General features: G+C 52.2%; 2 protein-coding genes across 19 annotated transcripts in view; one reads left to right on the top strand and one right to left on the bottom strand.

The window, feature by feature from the left end:
- Mapk8ip3 (mitogen-activated protein kinase 8 interacting protein 3) overlaps nucleotides 1-16,543 on the top strand; it is a 42,499-nt gene extending 25,956 nt beyond the window's left edge. For 9 of the 16 annotated variants that reach the window (XM_052758648.1, XM_052758639.1, XM_052758647.1 and 6 more), the window contains 26 exons: nucleotides 104-206; nucleotides 733-851; nucleotides 4,193-4,204; nucleotides 4,943-4,960; nucleotides 6,072-6,129; nucleotides 6,791-6,943; nucleotides 7,540-7,621; nucleotides 8,491-8,621; nucleotides 8,826-8,882; nucleotides 8,970-9,140; nucleotides 9,796-9,922; nucleotides 10,506-10,601; nucleotides 10,733-10,891; nucleotides 11,434-11,599; nucleotides 12,190-12,372; nucleotides 12,450-12,639; nucleotides 12,746-12,865; nucleotides 12,959-13,039; nucleotides 13,122-13,189; nucleotides 13,347-13,495; nucleotides 13,662-13,833; nucleotides 14,069-14,182; nucleotides 14,310-14,348; nucleotides 14,469-14,648; nucleotides 14,750-14,899; nucleotides 14,972-16,543. In XM_052758648.1, the coding sequence (XP_052614608.1) occupies nucleotides 104-206; nucleotides 733-851; nucleotides 4,193-4,204; nucleotides 4,943-4,960; nucleotides 6,072-6,129; nucleotides 6,791-6,943; nucleotides 7,540-7,621; nucleotides 8,491-8,621; nucleotides 8,826-8,882; nucleotides 8,970-9,140; nucleotides 9,796-9,922; nucleotides 10,506-10,601; nucleotides 10,733-10,891; nucleotides 11,434-11,599; nucleotides 12,190-12,372; nucleotides 12,450-12,639; nucleotides 12,746-12,865; nucleotides 12,959-13,039; nucleotides 13,122-13,189; nucleotides 13,347-13,495; nucleotides 13,662-13,833; nucleotides 14,069-14,182; nucleotides 14,310-14,348; nucleotides 14,469-14,648; nucleotides 14,750-14,899; nucleotides 14,972-15,093 (3,020 nt within the window). In that variant the 3' untranslated portion in view covers nucleotides 15,094-16,543. The remainder of the gene's footprint in view (nucleotides 1-103; nucleotides 207-732; nucleotides 852-4,192; nucleotides 4,205-4,942; nucleotides 4,961-6,071; nucleotides 6,130-6,790; nucleotides 6,944-7,539; nucleotides 7,622-8,490; nucleotides 8,622-8,825; nucleotides 8,883-8,969; nucleotides 9,141-9,795; nucleotides 9,923-10,505; nucleotides 10,602-10,732; nucleotides 10,892-11,433; nucleotides 11,600-12,189; nucleotides 12,373-12,449; nucleotides 12,640-12,745; nucleotides 12,866-12,958; nucleotides 13,040-13,121; nucleotides 13,190-13,346; nucleotides 13,496-13,661; nucleotides 13,834-14,068; nucleotides 14,183-14,309; nucleotides 14,349-14,468; nucleotides 14,649-14,749; nucleotides 14,900-14,971) is intronic. The other 7 variants (XM_052758643.1, XM_052758637.1, XM_052758649.1 and 4 more) reach the window with 4 other exon arrangements.
- On the bottom strand, nucleotides 13,175-17,657 carry Nme3 (NME/NM23 nucleoside diphosphate kinase 3). Of its 3 annotated transcripts, none has more exons than XM_052758662.1 (5): nucleotides 17,524-17,657; nucleotides 17,319-17,449; nucleotides 17,125-17,226; nucleotides 16,938-17,050; nucleotides 13,175-13,289 (listed from the first exon to the last, which is right to left on the bottom strand). In XM_052758662.1, exons 1-5 carry the CDS (start codon nucleotides 17,567-17,569, stop codon nucleotides 13,253-13,255), a joined length of 429 nt encoding a protein of 142 aa, XP_052614622.1. In that variant the 5' UTR covers nucleotides 17,570-17,657; the 3' UTR covers nucleotides 13,175-13,252. The 3 variants fall into 3 exon arrangements, with proteins under 3 accessions (XP_052614622.1, XP_052614620.1, XP_052614621.1); XM_052758660.1 differs by lacking the exon at nucleotides 13,175-13,289 and adding an exon at nucleotides 16,571-16,867; XM_052758661.1 differs by lacking the exon at nucleotides 13,175-13,289 and adding an exon at nucleotides 16,571-16,867 and having other exon boundaries at nucleotides 17,319-17,413; nucleotides 17,524-17,646.
- Nucleotides 17,658-17,699: the final 42 nt, after the last annotated feature.

The following is a 17,699-nucleotide window of genomic DNA, read 5'->3' as shown; positions in this document are numbered from 1 at the left end:
AAACTAGTGTGAATTCTATAGATGCAGGCCTAGGCAGCCTTTATGAATAGAGCAGAAGTTTCAGGCTGTCCCCTGACACCAGATTTCCTATGTTCTGTACTAGGTATGGGTAGCAGTGATGAGTGGTCTGATGTTCAGGACATTATCGACTCCACCCCAGAGCTGGATGTGTGTCCGGAAACCCGTCTGGACCGCACAGGAAGCAGGTGCTCACTCAACTAGGCCCTGGATGAGGGATTCAGTGTGCCTTTGGGGGTGGGAATGAGGTACCATCATATCCCAGTCATGTCTGTACCCACAGTGCAGGGTTGTCATTGAACAGGTATACTGGTCAGCTTCCTATCCCTGTGACAAAACAGTGAGTTCAGGACAGGCAGGGCTGTTCCACAGAGGAACCCTTTCGGGGGGCAGGGGGGGATTGATTTTGACTCACAGCTTCAAAAGTTTCAGGGCTTTAGCCTTCGGGCCTGTGGTAACACAGTATTGATGAAGGAAGCATGTGGTAAGAGGAGCCTTTGACATGGAGGAAGGGCTAAGGTCCTACTAGTACCTTGAAATGCAGACCCTCTGTAATCTCCTTTCCTCCCACTAAGCCCCACTTCCTAAGGTTGCACCATAGGCTTTTAGTATCTGGACATTTCAGTTGCAGACCCTAACACAAGCTTTTAGGGTTGCTGTCAGGTGGTACGGCAGTGCTGTTCCTAACTGCTCTTTCTGTATGTATCCCAACAGCCCGACCCAGGGAATCGTAAACAAAGCTTTTGGCATCAACACTGACTCCCTGTATCATGAGCTATCTACAGCAGGTTCTGAGGTCATCGGAGATGTGGATGAGGGAGCTGACCTCCTAGGTAAACACAGCCTATCACCTAAGACTCTTTGACACTTGGGCTCTGTTGGTTTTTTGTTTTGTTTTTTAATTTATGGTGAAGGGAAAGTTGTTTTTTTTCTCCTTTGGGTTGAGGACTTTTATTTCATAATCTTACTAAGGTAAATTTTTCATTCTATGAATGTCCCCTAAAGTCTCCAGTTTATAGTTTTAAGTTTATCCAGAGTTATACTGCTGGCATTTGGTTCCCCTGAATGTCTTGTAGGCAGCTGAGTGCTAGGAGTAGGGCCCACACTCTGGGAAATGCTCGAGATGTTGGGCTGCAGTTGTAGCACACACCCATAGCAGCCATTCCTGGATGCTCCAGAGCCACCCCTCTATGTGCTGGGGAAAGGGACAGGCTTCTCACATAGGCCTCCACATCCACTTCTAAGCAGACTAGGACCTTGCTGCTGCTGCTTCTCATGCTCCACAGGGAGCAGCAGCTCTGGCTAGGGCTGCCACCTCACAGTCAGGTAGTGAAGGGTGGAAGTTCAGATACATGGGACACAGGGAATGGTCTTTGAGGTACCCGTGGCCAGGTTATGAACTTATGTAGCTGGCACTGTGGCCACACAGTCAGGGTGATGGTATTTGTTCTGGGGAAGTGGGCATCAGAGTCCTGTTCTGCTGCAACAAAGACATATCCTTCCCTGTGTGTTGCCGTACATCTCTCACTCTGCTGTCATTTCTGTGGGACAGTGGCCACCCTGAGCTAAGGTTGCCATGAGACCCACTCTTGGTAGTGTGTTTTAGATCCTTTTTATGTGGGAATGTGGAAGTCAGATGGGTCATAAGGAACTCAGACAGTACTCACTACTGTACAATCTGTGAGTACAGGGCCAAATGACTTAATATGGTGACCAAGTTCTGGAGGAATGTGCTGAGGTCTGTCTCATCTACTTAGGTATCCACCCAGGGGCCCTTCTGGCTTATAGTCACAGCCACTCGTGTGGTTTTAAAGATTGGTCTGGCACAGATAGCAGGATACAGTGAGTAAGCATACCTGAGCAATGTATGTGGCTGCTCTTTGAGCATCTGTAAGGCAGGAGAGGGAGAGATGCTATATTCTCACAAACACAGCCTTAAGTCGCTAGGTAAACGCTGCTTTGGATCATCAGCTAGGATAACAGTGGTGAGCTCTTTTGCCCAGGAGTCCTGGCTTTCAGCTCCATGTATCAGGAGCGAAGACAGTAAAAGGTATCTGCCTGGCACACACTGTATCTATTAAACGTAAGTTGTAACATACACTATTTTAAGAAGCTCAGTTAAAAAAAAGAAAGCTGCAAATTAAACTATAACATGCCAGTTATTGTTTAAAGCTCCCTACATGCACACACGCGAGGTCTCAGAAATGCCGAGGAAAACACATTATAGAATGGATGTTTCAGGAGTAGGAAGTATCATGCCAACTTCTGCCTGCACTGTCTGCTGGGAACTTCACACCATGCACCATAAGGGGATTATGTTTCCATGTACAAATAAGGAAACTGATACTCAGAGAAGCCAAGCAGTTCCCCTGCATCCCTTATAGGTATCTGAATTGTGACATGCAGACCCAACCTGTGTCATTCTGGTGTACAGTGGTTAGACTCATTCCTTCTATAGCAGACTGCCCATGTAGTAACCAGTCCTGGATGTCTGGAAACAGCTATCCTTGAGAAGTAGACAAACTTGTGTAAGAGAATGGGGTCAGAGCTGTTTGGACTGACGTGAGTGAACTCCACTCCGTATGGTAATAAAATGGTTGTCTGATCTTACACCATAAAACAAATTAATTCTAGGTTGATCAGATATTTAGACAAAAATACAAGGGCAGTAAAGCTAAGAAAGGATATTGGAGAGTATTTCCATAAGCCGGGTCTGTACATTACCAAAACCAACAAAGAAAATATCAACACGTGTGACTGTGATAAGAGTATGTGTGTGTATTCAGAGTGCCATTCAGTGAACATATGTTTAGCAAGAGCCAATTTGATCTCCAGCACTCAAAAAAAAAGAAAAGGACAAGGAAGTCTGTGTGTATGAGTGTGTGTGTGTGTGTGTGTGTGTGTGTGTGTGTGTGTGTGTTTTCTTTGCCATTGAAGCAAATCAAATATAATAGAAAATTAGTGAAGGATAAATTAGAAAAGTGCAGGTGATATAAAAACAACTTAGCTTCAGGATTAATGAAAAATGAAAGTAAAAATTAATCAAGAGACTTGTAGAGCATTGACAGGGAGCTGGTGCTGCCTTGCTCTCTGTATGGAGGGCCGCAAGAGGTGTAAACCAGTACCTGTGGAACAACAGGTAGGTGGGCCACAGTTCTCTGGTGATCTGTAGCAGTGTGTCCTGGATGGTCATGCAGAATGATGAATGCCTTTTGTATGACAGGGGAAGATAGTGATAAGCAGTGATGCAAAACACCCAAAGTGCTTAGAGTCCCTGATACCATACTACCTGCCTCGGAGAATGGATAGCGGAGAATGTCTAGAGAGGGTGAGGAAAGGGATGCCCCTTCTGAACTGGTACTCTACTTTATTAGATTTCTGTGGCAAACATTGTTTTGTTCTTTAAATCAAGTGGGCTTTCATGCTGCTTTTCTTCCCTGGGAAGTACACAAGCAGAACAGAATTTTTTCCTTAAATTTATTGGGGAAAAATAAGTGTTTCCCTACTTAAAAAAAAGTCCCATTTTTTTTCCTAGCAGTCCATACTGAAGTGAGCTGTACCCAGTGAGGTCTGTTCAAACCACTCCATGCTTTCCAGCCCCCCACTACTCTTTGGTTTATTTTCTCTTCACAGTAAGGTAATTTCTCCCTTATCCTCTTCTTGTCCCTCATTCAAGGTCATGTTCTCCCTCCCTCTACTCGTGTAAGTACTGGGCTGAACAGGAGACCCCTGAATTCAGCTCCAGGTGCATATCTGTGATATGTCAGGGCCTCCTTATGTGCACCGGTAGCATGGCTTGTTCCCTCTGGAGGGCTTCCCTGGTATCCTTTGCTCACCACACACATCCTTCTCTTTACAGGCCATTAATTGTTGAGGTCTGCTGGGTTCTAGCCTACCGCTGGGTAGGCTACAGATTTCTGGCAGAGATGAACAAGAACTGGGTTATTCTAGGTCCCTTGGAGAGGGAGGGATGTCCATTTTGGTCTCTCTCTTTAGGGTTTCTGTATCCATGTGATGTGTTGACCTGGACCTGCTGAAGTGTTTTATTTTTCATGCCCATCAACATAGGAATGGCTGAATCATTGTTGCTTTTTTTTTTGTTTGTTGGTTCTAGTTACCAATTGATCTTTGTTGCTTCCTTCCCTGTCTCTCTGCTTCACTGGACGTGGCCCAGGGGAGTTCTCAGGTGTGTATCTCTCCCATCTGTCTCCGTGTGGTCCCCTCTTTCCATTGTGGAGAGCAGCTGGAGCAGGGGGTGGGGCATACACGTGGGACTCTCCCCTGCCGCTGACTATCACCAAGGGCTGTGCACACTGACCTCATATTTCTGTCTGGCTGCTCCAGGCCACTTAGCCCCTATAGCCATGCGCTTTGCTCCCAGCCTGCTACTGCCCAAAATGCCCAGATGGGTTGCTCCACTGACTACAGACAGACTTAATATATGACCCCATCTTCAAGCCAGAAAAGGCCTGAAGGGCTCAGGGCCATTTCTGAGGGATCTACAGAGCCACTAGGAACATAAGACAGTACACCCCAGAAGTTAGGGTGCCATGAGGCCCCTGTCAAGTATAGTCCACCTGGGTAGCCAGGCTGAACTGCTGTGCCCAGGAGTCCCTGAGGCCCACATACCCCTATAATTGTGGCCCTTTAGTGTGTTCAATGGCAGCCAAGCCCCTGGGCACAGCTTCTTATTGTGTGATTTCCTCTGGCTGTCTGCTCTATTGACCACAGGTAAAGTTCCACAGGAGTCCCTGGCTTCATCCAGCCTCCTGCCCTCTTGTTCCCTTTGCTGCCAACTCTAACCCAGCCAGAAGTGGCCCCTAACACCTCCCACCTTGCTGTCTACATAGGCTTAACGCGCTTCTTTTCTCTCCCTCCTCCCGCCCTGTTGCCCGTCTCCTGTGGGACTGGGATGCTCCCGTAGTGCGCGATGATTTTTTTGGTAAGGCCAAGGCCCTGCTTAAGTGTCTGTTTTTCCTCTTTCTGGCCTCCTCTCTCTATCCAACATCTTCTCATGCTTCATGAGCCATTTGCTTTGTTCTTCATGGTGGGCCAATGGCAGTGAGTGGGGCTTCAGGGTTTCCAGGTACCTCGGGCCTGGGGTGAGGTGCCATCTTTCCATTCTGTTTGAGCTGGGGTGGGAGGTGGCCCTCCCTCCAAGCTGCTGGTCACCATGGATAAACCACTGTCAGTCTCTGAGAGGCTCCATAGGCCCAGGACAGACCTTGTGCCTGGTGTACTCTCTTAGGCTGCCAGGGGAAAACAGGCCCTGGTTTGAAGCAAAGGAGGTCAGAATGGACATCAGGCTGACCTATCTCCAGCCACTGTGCCCTTGCTGTTTCAGACAGTATGGGGAAAGGCTAACCTGAGGATTAAATTTGTTCTTTGGCCATTATAGGATATATATTTAGAGAACTCAATCTGTTGGCAGAAGGGCTGGGTCAGTTTCCCACAAAAAGGTCCTGTTCTCACATTCACTCCCTCACCATGCTTCCTGACCCCACTGCTAAGGGTCAGGTCCTACCAGACCTACGTGTAACCTCATGGTGGCCTGCAACTGCAGTACGCCGTCATCCTTGGGGCAAAGGTTCTCTCTGAGTACTGTGCTGTCATCTCTGTCCTTTGTCACAATGCCAACATTTATTTACCAGTGGGTGGCATTGAAAGGCCTTGGTTCATTGTGGGTAAACCATAGAGCTGGAGTAGGGGCATAGCTAAGGCAGGGGATGAAGTGGCATCACAGGGGCTACTCCAGGGCCTGCTACAAGAGTGAATTTCTCCTGGGAGCTAGCTAAAAGGAATATCTAGCTCAGTGTGAACTCAGGGAAAAGCGGGGCTTTGTACTGGCTATAGAAGAGGCCAGGGATCTCTCCAGGTCTGATTGCCCCTCCTTTTGCAGCTCAGCTACCCTGCAGGTTGGAATGTCAAGCCCTCATCCCTTTCCACCTGAAGGCCCAGGGCCAGGACAGTTGTTGTCTGGGGCAGAGGCAGGTGCACTGGAACAAAGTCCACTTGGAGAGGCTCAAGGGAAACCTCACCACCTTTCATTTCAGGGATGGGCAAAGAAGTGGGGAACCTGCTGCTGGAGAACTCACAGCTTCTGGAGACAAAGTAAGAATCTTCTATACCAGCTGGGTCCGACCCAGGCCTGGATGGCCCCTGAAATGTGACTAGTGGGAACCCACCATGAAGAACAAAGAACAAAGCAATGACTGCTACATTCAATGCCCAGGTCAAACAGATATTCCCATTCTAGATCAGGATGTGCCCTCACCAGGTACAGAGTCCTGCTTCATGTACCCTTCTGGGAATGGTGGTGCCATCCTTAGCTACAGCTCTCACCCTATTCCTCAGGCATGAGGGGCTGATCAGGCACCTATAGCTACTCAGGCACCCACACACCTCTGCTCTACAGCCCTCTCATCAGCCAAGGTCAAATCCACCCTGAAACCAGTCTAGTGGGAACAACCCATAGGACCCTTGAGTGGTTCCTTGAGAAAGCTTATTGTAATGAGCCTTTAGTGAGGATGACTGCTACATTCAATGCCCAGGTCAAACAGATATTCCCATTCTAGATCAGGATGTGCCTGCTAGGATGTGTCAAAGGCCTATACTCCTGATATTCCAGAGGCAGACACAGGAAGAGTATGAGTTTGAAGCTAGCCTGAGCTACATAGCAAGGTTCTGTCTCAAAATAAAACAAATAGAAGTCCTTGTCACAAAAGTGTGCACGTGTGCTCTCATTAAGCCCTTATCTCTCTGTCCTTTAAAGAAATGCTTTGAATGTGGTGAAGAATGATCTCATTGCCAAGGTTGACCAACTGTCAGGAGAGCAGGAGGTGCTGAAGGGTGAGCTGGAAGCCGCCAAACAAGCCAAAGTCAAGCTGGAAAACAGAATCAAAGAGCTTGAAGAAGAGCTGAAACGGTGAGAACACCAGAGACTTAGGTTTCCGAGCTGCCACCTCTCTATGTCCTTAATAAAGGCAGCCTCCACTTCTGAGATCTCAGAGCCCCTGCTACCCTAGTAGCTTTGTGTGCTCTCTGCTCAAGGTTCAGCCACTAGGTAGGTCTATTGTCTGCCTACCCCCTTGTCTCCTCTCAAGTCCTCTGTGCCCTCACCAGGTACAGAGTCCTGCTTCATGTACCCTTCTGGGAATGGTGGTGCCATCCTTAGCTACAGCTCTCACCCTATTCCTCAGGCATGAGGGGCTGATCAGGCACCTATAGCTACTCAGGCACCCACACACCTCTGCTCTACAGCCCTCTCATCAGCCAAGGTCAAATCCACATTGTCCTTGTAAATCCTGCACCCTGGTTCTAGCCCCTCTGAGATGGGAAGGACAGTGTAGGGAGGGCCTGTGGGAATTACCTGCTCTGGACTTGCCTGGCCACCAGGATACCTTGATTTACTCCTTCTTGGGCTTGGATCACCCCCCTTTTGGTTAGAGCAGCCAAATGTCTGGGCTGTGGAGCACATTTAGCAGAGCTCTTACCCTGCCTGCTTCTTCCCACATCCTATAGAGTCAAGTCAGAGGCAGTAATCGCGCGCCGTGAGCCCAGAGAAGAGGTGGAGGATGTAAGCAGCTATCTCTGTACAGAATTGGTATATCCACTATTAACCTGTGGGCACGGGTGGGCTGGGAATGGCAGTGCTTCCTAATCTTGCTGGTTCTTCTGGGCCCTCCTAACCTCTCACTTGTGACCTCTGAACCCAGTTCATGTCTTCCTACTCCACTGAATGACTTGATGGCATCAGACCCTCCCTAGAGTGAGGCAGGGTCGCCTTTTTACCCTTTCTCATTGATGTTTTCTGCAGTCCCAACAGTTTTTTCTGTTACCAAAGAGGCTGCAGATGCTTATGCATCTGCAGACTACAACCAAGCCCTGAGCCTGTACCTCCTCCCCCTCCCCAAATTAGGTCTGGGCTATCATAGTTTGCCCTCCTGTATCACACCACCTTTAGGAGAACAGGCTGGGTTCCTTATAACAGAGCAACACCCCATCACCAGTCATTTATCTGCTCAGTCATTTGGGGCATGGGATACTCTCTCCCCCTGCTAGAGAGTTTTTATTTGAGGATAATCTAGGAGAGGCTGAGAACGTGGATTGTGGACATTTGAATATGAAAGAGTAGTTCAGACCTTGGCCCTCTTTATTACACTGACCAAAGCAGATTCCGAGTGGGTGGGGCCATGTGCAGGGAGGACCTGCCTCCTGTGCACTTTCTCCCAACTCCCTCAAGTTCATCCTGCTTGTCAAGCTCAGGGTGCAGCTTTGGGGAGAAGAGTAGCAAACCCCATTCAGGCTGCCCTGACCCTCTCTCCATTCCCTTGTCACCCCACCATCACTTGTGTCCACTTAGATCTTCCTAACTATACCCCCATCTAGGTGGTAGACATCTCAGAAGGAAGCCATATACGCTTAACTGTCCTGCTGTCCCTCATTGGTGGAACCATGTTCTCCCCTTTGCAGGACAAAATCCCCATGGCCCAGCGCCGACGCTTTACAAGGGTGGAGATGGCCCGAGTGCTCATGGAGCGAAACCAGTACAAGGAACGGCTGATGGAGCTGCAGGAGGCTGTGCGGTGGACTGAAATGATTAGGTGTGCCCCCTGCATTTCCTCTGACAGTTCTTGAACTAGTTCATGGCTTGGGTTGGATCTATGGTTCCTGAGCTGGAGTTGTAGAATTATAGCAGGCTATGGGGTTGGCTGCTCTCCAACACATTCCCTTTCCCTAGAGGGTTGGAACAGTCTGGAGGGCCCCAGAGTCAGCTGGTTCAGCTCCTCCTTTACCCTTCCTTACAGAGCATCTAGGGAACACCCATCTGTCCAGGAAAAGAAGAAGTCCACTATCTGGCAGTTGTAAGTATGGTGCTCTAGGGAGGGAGAGGCTTCTGTTGGCCTGCCGTTACTCCACACATGGCTCAACTCTCTGTGTCTCCATGGCAGCTTCAGCCGCCTCTTCAGCTCCTCATCCAGCCCTCCTCCGGCCAAACGGTCCTACCCATCTGTGAACATTCACTACAAGTCACCCACTGCAGCCGGCTTCAGCCAGCGTCGCAGCCATGCCATGTGCCAGATCTCAGCTGGCAGCCGACCCCTGGAGTTCTTCCCTGATGAGTAGGTGTCCTCAGCCGCCTGCTTCATCAGCCTACTAAGGGGAGGGGGCCAGGTGTCCTAAGCCCATTCCACTCCATGCTTGAAGTTGGAGAGCAGACCTTTAATTTGCTGACTGGAACAGGCATTATCGAGAGCAGGAAAGATGACAGCTTCTATCTAGGCCCACTACCCCCAGCAAGAACTAGTGCTCAGGTACTGTCTGAATCCCTTTTGGCAGGAACTGCAGTTCTTAGGGACCATTCTCTTAGTCTCTGAAGACTGTGCTGGGTCCCACAGTACCCCTGCCTCCTCTTTGTAGTCTTAGGGTCTGAATACTGCCGCTGACACTTGGTTGTGCATCTTGCTGTCACAAGGAGCTGTAGCAGGCCACCTTTGTGAGTAACCACTGGTAATCTCACCTAGGTTACACTGCCATCTGAACCTCAGTGCCCAGCAGAGAACAGGCCCCAGAAACAGTTGGAAATGACCTCTTAAGCCCAGGGTCACACCCCATAAGTGGGGGAAGTTACCCTATGTCAGATGAGTACCCCCTATCCCAGGAAAGGCAAGGACAGATTCAGGTAGGCTCTGAGACATGGCACACTACCAGGAAGATTAGTGGGACTATGGGTGCCCCAGCCTCACACAGACTGCTCACATTTTTCTTCTCATCCAGTGACTGCACCTCTTCTGCCCGGCGGGAGCAGAAGCGGGAGCAGTATCGCCAGGTTCGAGAACATGTGCGCAATGATGATGGGAGGCTGCAGGCCTGTGGGTGGAGCCTGCCTGCCAAGTACAAGCAGGTACTTGGGGCAAAGGGTCTTGTCCAGAGGGTGTTGTGGGAGTGGCATCACCAAGGCCCAGCACAGTGGTGGTGCAGTACCAGGAGGTACAATGGACATGAGAAGCCAGGAGGGTACCCCCCTCCTACCTGACATTGGTGGATCTGTAACTCTGAGAGTATTCTAGTTTGCCTTCTTTTGCTATGATAAAATACTGTCCAGACCAGCTTGGGTGAAGAATGGGTTTATTTGACTTATACTTCTGTCATCAAGGAAAACTGAAGCAGAAATCACGGAGGAACATTGTTTACTGGCTTGTTTTCCATTGCATACTCAACTTGTTTTCTTATACAGCTCAGGACCACCTGCCCAGGGTGGCACCTCCTATATACATGCCTACCAACCAATCTGATGGGGTCAGAGGGTCCCTTTTCCATGGTGATTCTAGCTTGTGTCAGGTTGACAGAATCTAACTAGCACAGAAGGCAGGAGAGCCAGACCCAATGCATTGTCCACCAGACACCAACAGGCAGCTGACTCAGGCTTCTGCAGACCAGTGTGTCTCCCTTGGCTGCATACTACAGAACTTCCTGCTCTGTTGCAGCTGAGCCCCAATGGAGGCCAGGAGGACAACCGGATGAAAAATGTGCCTGTCCCTGTGTATTGCCGCCCTCTGGTGGAGAAGGACCCCACAATGAAGGTGAGCACTAAGGACCCTGCTCAGAGGCCCCTAAGGAGCCATGGGCAAAGGGTAGTCTCCATTGCTAGAGCCCCTGAGGGGCCAGCAGAGGAGCCGGTGGTATGCCTAGACCCACAGCCCTGCCCTTGCAGCTTTGGTGTGCTGCTGGTGTCAACCTGAGTGGGTGGAAACCAAATGAAGAGGACTCTAGCAATGGAGCCAAGCCCACACCAGGGAGAGACCCTCTGACTTGTGACCGGGAAGTAGAAGGGGAGCCCAAGAGCAGCCACCCATCACCTGAGAAGAAGAAGGTCAGTATGTTGGTTAACAATGTGGTTTTACTCTACATAAAGTCTCTAGATAGTTCCCTAGAGGTTCTGGCTGAAAGTGACCACACCTTGTTGACAAGTCTGGGAGAGGAAGCAGGTGCTACCGGCATCCAAGATACCATTGTTGCCTCTCTGTAGTCCAGGTTGCCTTCCGGCCTATGGAGCAATAGGACTGTCTGCTGCCCTTGATCAACAGAGGTCAGGCTTGGGAGAGCCAGGCATATCTTGTGTCATACAGAGAAGTAGGTAACAGGAAGGGCTGCTCACAGGAGAGGCCCAGTGATTTGCCGTGAAGCCAGAGCACAGTCATAGCTTGACTTAGGGGTCACAAGAGTAGCCTCTCCAAGTTCATAGCTTCTTGGAAATGAACCATCAAGATATGGTTCTGTAGGCTGTAGGGGAAGATAACTGTATCCATTGATTTCCATATTCAAGGCTAGACCGTAGGAAGTCCCAGAGATTCCCTGACTTAACACCAAGTTCAGGCACCAGCTTTGATCTCCCTCCGATGTGTTCTGGAACAGGCAAAGGAGGTCTCTGAGGCGGATGCTACCTCCAGTCGGGTATGGATACTCACCAGCACCCTGACCACCAGTAAAGTGGTGATCATTGATGCCAACCAACCAGGCACTGTTGTGGATCAATTCACAGTCTGCAATGCCCACGTCCTGTGTATCTCCAGCATTCCTGGTGAGTTGGGGCTCCCACTGCCAGGTGCTCTCTAACAGCAGGCACTTGCTGCCTATGGACTGCCCTGCAAAGCTGGTGCTTGAGGCAGTGGCTCTTCCTTTTCAGCCAGGTAGGACTGGGATACTGAGTAAATAGGAATTAGAGACCTAGGAATGTGCCTAGATAGTGTGTCAAGTCATCTTTCTCCATGTGTCCAGGAGGAAGCTCTCCAGAGTACAGGTGAAGGTCCTAGCTTCACCCCTCAGCAGCAGCCCCACGACCCCTTAGCCCAGCCCCAGGATAGTGCTGAGGGCTCCGCAGGTCTTTGCTTTGAAACCTTACCTATTTGCTGAGATGGCCTCTACTCCTTGGAGTTCTTCTGGATCTTTTGTATAATGGAGCAGAACATTATTTCTCAGTTAATTACTTTCAACCTATAAGCTTGACCCTAGGCCTGAGAGTAGAGGGCCAGGTGTTGCCGTGTGTGTAGACTAGGCTAACGAGAGCAGGGCCAGCCAAGCAGACAGTTCTTATCTCCCCTGCCTCCACTGAGATGGAGCTCTGGGGCGACTTTGTGATATTGGACTGACGGGCTGGAAATTTCCCCCCAGCGGCCAGCGACAGTGACTATCCCCCTGGGGAGATGTTCCTAGACAGTGATGTGAACACTGAAGACTCAGGTGCTGACGGTGTGCTGGCGGGCATCACTCTGGTGGGGTGTGCTACCCGCTGCAACGTACCTCGGAGCAACTGTTCCTCCCGAGGAGACACTCCAGTACTGGACAAGGGGCAGGGTGAGTCCCAGATGGTCTTCTCCCTATCCCCAAATTTCTCTTTCTCTGCCTTGCCAAGCTTACTTCTCTTTCCACAGGGGATGTGGCAGCCACTGCCAATGGGAAAGTAAACCCATCCCAATCCACAGAAGAAGCCACAGAAGCCACAGAGGTTCCAGACCCTGGTCCCAGTGAGCCCGAAGCAACCACAGTTCGGCCCGGGCCCCTCACAGAGCATGTCTTCACTGACCTGGCACCTACCCCACCCTCCAGCAGCCAACCTGTCAGGTAGGTTGCATCAGATGAGTGGAAGGGAGGCTGGCAGAGGCTGGCAGGGAGCAAGCACATGCCGCTGTGACCCACACTGTAGCTACAGCTGCCATTCTTCTTGCAGTGAGAATGGGCCAGAGCCCGATGGCAGCATTGTACAGCCTCAGGTGGAGCCCAGTGGAGAGCCCTCAGCCACCACCAGTAGTGCTGCACCCACCATGTGGCTAGGAGCCCAGAATGGCTGGTAGGCAAAGCCAAAGACACAAGACATGGGACATGGTGGGGTGGGAGGGCTTAATGAACCATGTAAGCTCTGCCCACCTGCCTTACCCTGCAGGCTCTACGTGCATTCAGCAGTAGCCAACTGGAAGAAGTGTCTGCACTCCATCAAGCTAAAAGACTCGGTGCTGAGCCTGGTGTATGTGGCCCCCACTAAGGGGTGGGGTCAGGGACCCAAGGGCCCAGCAGCCTCAGCCTACCTCACTGACTTACCATTCCAGGCATGTCAAAGGCCGAGTGCTGGTAGCTCTTGCAGATGGGACCCTGGCTATCTTCCATCGTGGCGAGGGTAAGGCCTAGTGGCTCTTGCAGAGGCAGGCCTAGGGATTCCTGGGTTCCTGAGTCCATCGGTTCATCCTGAGCCTGGCAATAGATCCTCCACACCAACCCTGTGAGCAGAGATAGACCCTAGCCAGACTTGAGCAAATGTTCTGGGCTCTTTCTAGATGGCCAGTGGGACCTGAGCAACTACCACCTGATGGACCTGGGCCACCCACATCACTCCATCCGTTGCATGGCTGTTGTGGACGACCGAGTCTGGTGTGGCTATAAGAACAAGGTGCACGTCATCCAGCCCAAGACAATGCAGATTGAGGCAAGTGTTTGCTGATGGCCTCCAGAGTTGGGAGAGGCTTCTGCCAGATTGGAGGTTGGGACAGGCTGTGTGTCATTAATGTGGGCCCTGTATCATATCACAGCAAGCCCACATCCCTTCCCTCTCCATTACCCACCCCTGTTGACTGGCTGCCATTAACCAACAGAAGTCATTTGATGCCCATCCAAGGCGGGAAAGCCAGGTGCGACAGCTGGCCTGGATCGGTGACGGAGTATGGGTTTCTATTCGCTTGGATTCCACCCTTCGACTCTACCATGCTCACACCCATCAGCACCTGCAGGATGTGGACATTGAGCCCTATGTTAGCAAGATGCTGGGTGAGCCAGGCATGGTGGGCACATGCCTATAATCCCAGCACTTGGGGGTTGAAGCAGGAGGATCAGAAGTTCAAGGTCATCTTTAGCTACATAGTCAAGTTGGAGGCCATCTTGGGCTACATGAGAGCCTGACTCAATATAAATCCAATAAAAATGCTATATTAGGGGATGTGCCAGGCATAGCACCTGGGACCCACCACTGGCTGCACTGACCCCTCTTCTTGTTCCCACTCAGGTACTGGCAAGCTGGGCTTCTCCTTCGTGCGCATCACAGCCCTACTCATTGCAGGCAACCGTCTGTGGGTGGGCACTGGCAACGGGGTTGTCATCTCCATCCCCCTGACTGAGAGTAAGTTCCCAGCCCTAGAGGACACCTATCAAGGAAGCAGCAGCTGCGCTAAAGAGTTCGCCGAGTAGGTGGGCTGGGGAGCCACCTTTCTGGCCAAGCTCAGCCTTCCTTTCTCTCTCCTCCCCAGCTGTGGTCCTGCATCGAGGCCAGCTTTTGGGGCTCCGAGGTAAGTCCTCAGCACTTGCCCCCTTGTGGTCTAGGGCATTTGCTATGCTCCCTGCACTCACTGTCTCCAGCTTCCTGCTGAAAATAAGGTAGTCCTATTCTCCTGTCCCTGTTTTCCCAGCCAACAAGACATCTCCAACATCTGGGGAGGGGACCCGCCCAGGGGGCATCATCCATGTGTATGGGGACGACAGCAGTGACAAGGCAGCCAGTAGCTTCATCCCCTACTGCTCCATGGCTCAGGCTCAGCTCTGCTTCCATGGGCACCGCGATGCTGTCAAATTCTTTGTCTCTGTGCCAGGTACACAGATGATCTGAACCCACTTTGCCCACTGTGCTCCAGTAGCACAGCTGTGACCTTTTCAGGAGGTTACAGCCCTGAGATTCCTCTGCCCATGACAGGAAATGTGCTGGCCACTCTCAATGGCAGTGTGCTAGACAGCCCATCAGAGGGCCCTGCGCCTGCTGCGCCTGCTGCAGATTCTGAGGGCCAGAAGTTGAAGAATGCACTGGTGCTGAGTGGTGGTGAAGGTTACATTGACTTCCGAATTGGTAAGTAGGCACAAACTAGAGGTAGGGCCCGGTGTGGGCATGTGGGAGTCCTCACGGCTGCCAATTCTCCAGGGGACGGCGAGGATGATGAAACGGAGGAAGGTGCCGGGGATGTGAACCAGGTGAAGCCCGTGTTGTCCAAGGCTGAGCGCAGCCACATCATTGTGTGGCAGGTGTCCTACACCCCTGAGTGAGAGCCTGCCCTGCCTGATGCCAACTGTACATAGGACCCTACCTGCCTGCCCACTCGCCTGTTCCCTGGGGCAGTCAGGTTCGTCCATCCCCTTTTAACCTCTCAACTTGCAGCTTTTGCCTGAGGTCCAGCCCCCAGCTGTTAGAGAGGGGTAAAGCGAGTTATGGGGAGTGAGGCAGGAGCAGATGTCTTTCCCATCAGGGAGGAGAGAGCCTCTGGGACACCCTCTCTCCAGCAGCTCCTGGCCCTGGCCAACACCCAGCCCAAATGAAGTCCCAGGGGCCCCTCAGGGCAAGTCAGGACCAAGATTGCTATGGGCAGCCCCTACAGGTGGCCCTAGCTCCACTCAGGCCTCATTAGTCCTGGCAGGAGCAAGAGCCTCATACTGCCGAGTCTTCCCCAAGTCTACTTGCTTTGCATGCAGCCCTGAGGAAGGGGTTCCTGAGTCCCAAACCCTTGCTCTCCCTGAGGGACCCAGGCCTGGCCACTGTCCTCTGCCCGGAAGCAAGGCTAGGATTGTCTCGATTCCTGGACCTCAGCCAGCCTTCTCTGGGCTTTTCCCCATCTCCAAACTTAAATTCCCTTGGCCCCTAGCCTGGGTCTTACCTGGGAACCTGGCATGAAAGCTCAGGGCCAGCCTCCCTGGGGCAGCTGCTTCAAAAGATGACAAATACCCATTAACCCGAGGGACCCCAAGATTGTCCAGCCCCTATGGACCAGTGTCCTCTAGGCTCTTCCTAGGCACAAGATTCACCTTGGAGGAGCAAGACCCTAGTGCCCTGCCCATCCCAGAAGTCCCAAGGGTAGAATTTCTCAGGCTGCCAGGGCAGGCACAGGCCTCAGGAAGAAGGGTGTCCCTGGTGTCCCCAGAGTTAGTCCTAGGATGCAGGCTCAGCCTCAGGTTAATGGAGGATGGTGTGCTCCCAGGGCCTGCCTCCTGCACAGGGCTCCAAGGAGCCCAGTTCCCGGACACGTACTAAGTGCCTAGGGTTACCAGCTGTGGCCTGCTCCCTTGGAGAGCAACTAACAAGAGGCTGCCAGGCAGAGGCCAGAAGAGCTGAGGAATGGCCAGGATGGGCACAGTTAGAAGCAAGTGTGTGGAGGCAGGTGCTGCCCTGGCCCTGGTCTTACTCTTCCAGGGGCATTGATCAGAGTCAGCTGGCCTCTACTGCCCTTTCCCCACCAGAGAAGCACAGATCCAGGGGCATTGCCCCTGAACCCATCTGGCCACGACAAGCTGCAGCAATGTGCAGCTGCAGGCTTCTCCCTACCATCCTGCCACCTCTCCACTGTGATGTATGTCCCTTGTCTGTTCCCACAGGAGTGTGAAGTGACTGGGGTTAGCTGGGTGGGTGCAGCTGGAGGAAGGGGCCAGTGCAACTCTCCTCAGGCTTTGGCCTTGCAAGTGAACTCACATATCTGCTCTGTATGTAATAAATGTCTTAACACTACTTTTGTCTTGAAACTACACCAGTGCACAAGGGTTTTCTGCAGTTTATTATGAAAAGAAAAGGGAGGGATGTGGGAGTGGCTGTCCCTGGACAGACTGGGTCGGGTGGACCTGCACCCACAGCAAGCACTATCACTGCTGCTGAGCTCTGTGAGGACTGCAGAAGACCAACAACCTCCAGGTTGGTAATGCTGAGTTCAGTAGCATCTACTCATATAGCCAGTGCCCGGTGCTGTCCTCCCAGCACAGAAGCTCATCCTCACCGAACCAAAGCGCAATCTCTCTGTGAGCACTTTCCACCGAGTCACTGCCATGAATCACATTCCTGTGTGGAAATGGCGAGTTGAGCAGCAGAGGAGGGGTGAGGGGTGGCCAGGGAGTTTGGTAGGACTTACTTGCCAACCTCCACGCAGAAATCCCCACGGATGGTGCCAGGCATGGCGTCCCCTGGGTCAGTGGCCCCTATGAGGGCCCGCGAAGCACGTACGACGTCCAGTCCTTGCCACACCTGCAGGGGCTACTGTCAGCACGAAAAGAGCTCCCAGGGCCTCACCTTCCCCTTGCAGGTCATCGGAAACTCACCATGGCCACCACAGGACCAGAGCTCATGTATTTAACTAGTCGGCTGTAGAAGGGTCTCTCACTAAGCTCCGCATAATGCTCCCGCAGCAGCTCCTCGGAGGCCTAGGGGAGGGATAGCTACCAGTACCAGGGCCCCAACCCTAGACCCGCCCGATTCTCTTCCTGGATCCACCAGCTCATTTGCGCGCCCATACCTGCACTAGCTTTAGTGCCACCAGCTTGAAGCCCTTCCTCTCAAAGCGACGCACGATCTCACCCACCAGCCGCCGCTGCACGCCATCGGGCTTCACTGCCAAGAACGTGCGCTCGTTCACGCCGCTGTAGGCTGCGGGAGTACTGGCTTAAGGCATGCCCCACCGCGCTGCCCCCAGCCCGGGCCCAGCCCGCCCTGGAGCTCACCTACGGGGAAGAGGTTGGCGAAGATGGTCAGCACCAGGCAGATCATGGCGGCGGACGGGGCGGACCAGGCGGCGAGGGGGCGGGGCCTCCCTTAAAGGACCTTCGGGCGCGGGCTCTGCAGTCCCAGCACAGTTGAGCCCAGGGCGCAGCCACAGGGCCTAAGACCTGCTGGAGTG

This window comes from Peromyscus californicus, unplaced genomic scaffold (genome assembly GCF_007827085.1).
Source record: "Peromyscus californicus insignis strain IS unplaced genomic scaffold, ASM782708v3 Scaffold_3__1_contigs__length_106647218, whole genome shotgun sequence".
Taxonomy (NCBI): domain Eukaryota; kingdom Metazoa; phylum Chordata; class Mammalia; order Rodentia; family Cricetidae; genus Peromyscus; species Peromyscus californicus.
The sequence above is the reverse complement of the archived record's forward strand: the minus strand, read 5'-3'. Positions and strand labels throughout refer to the sequence as shown.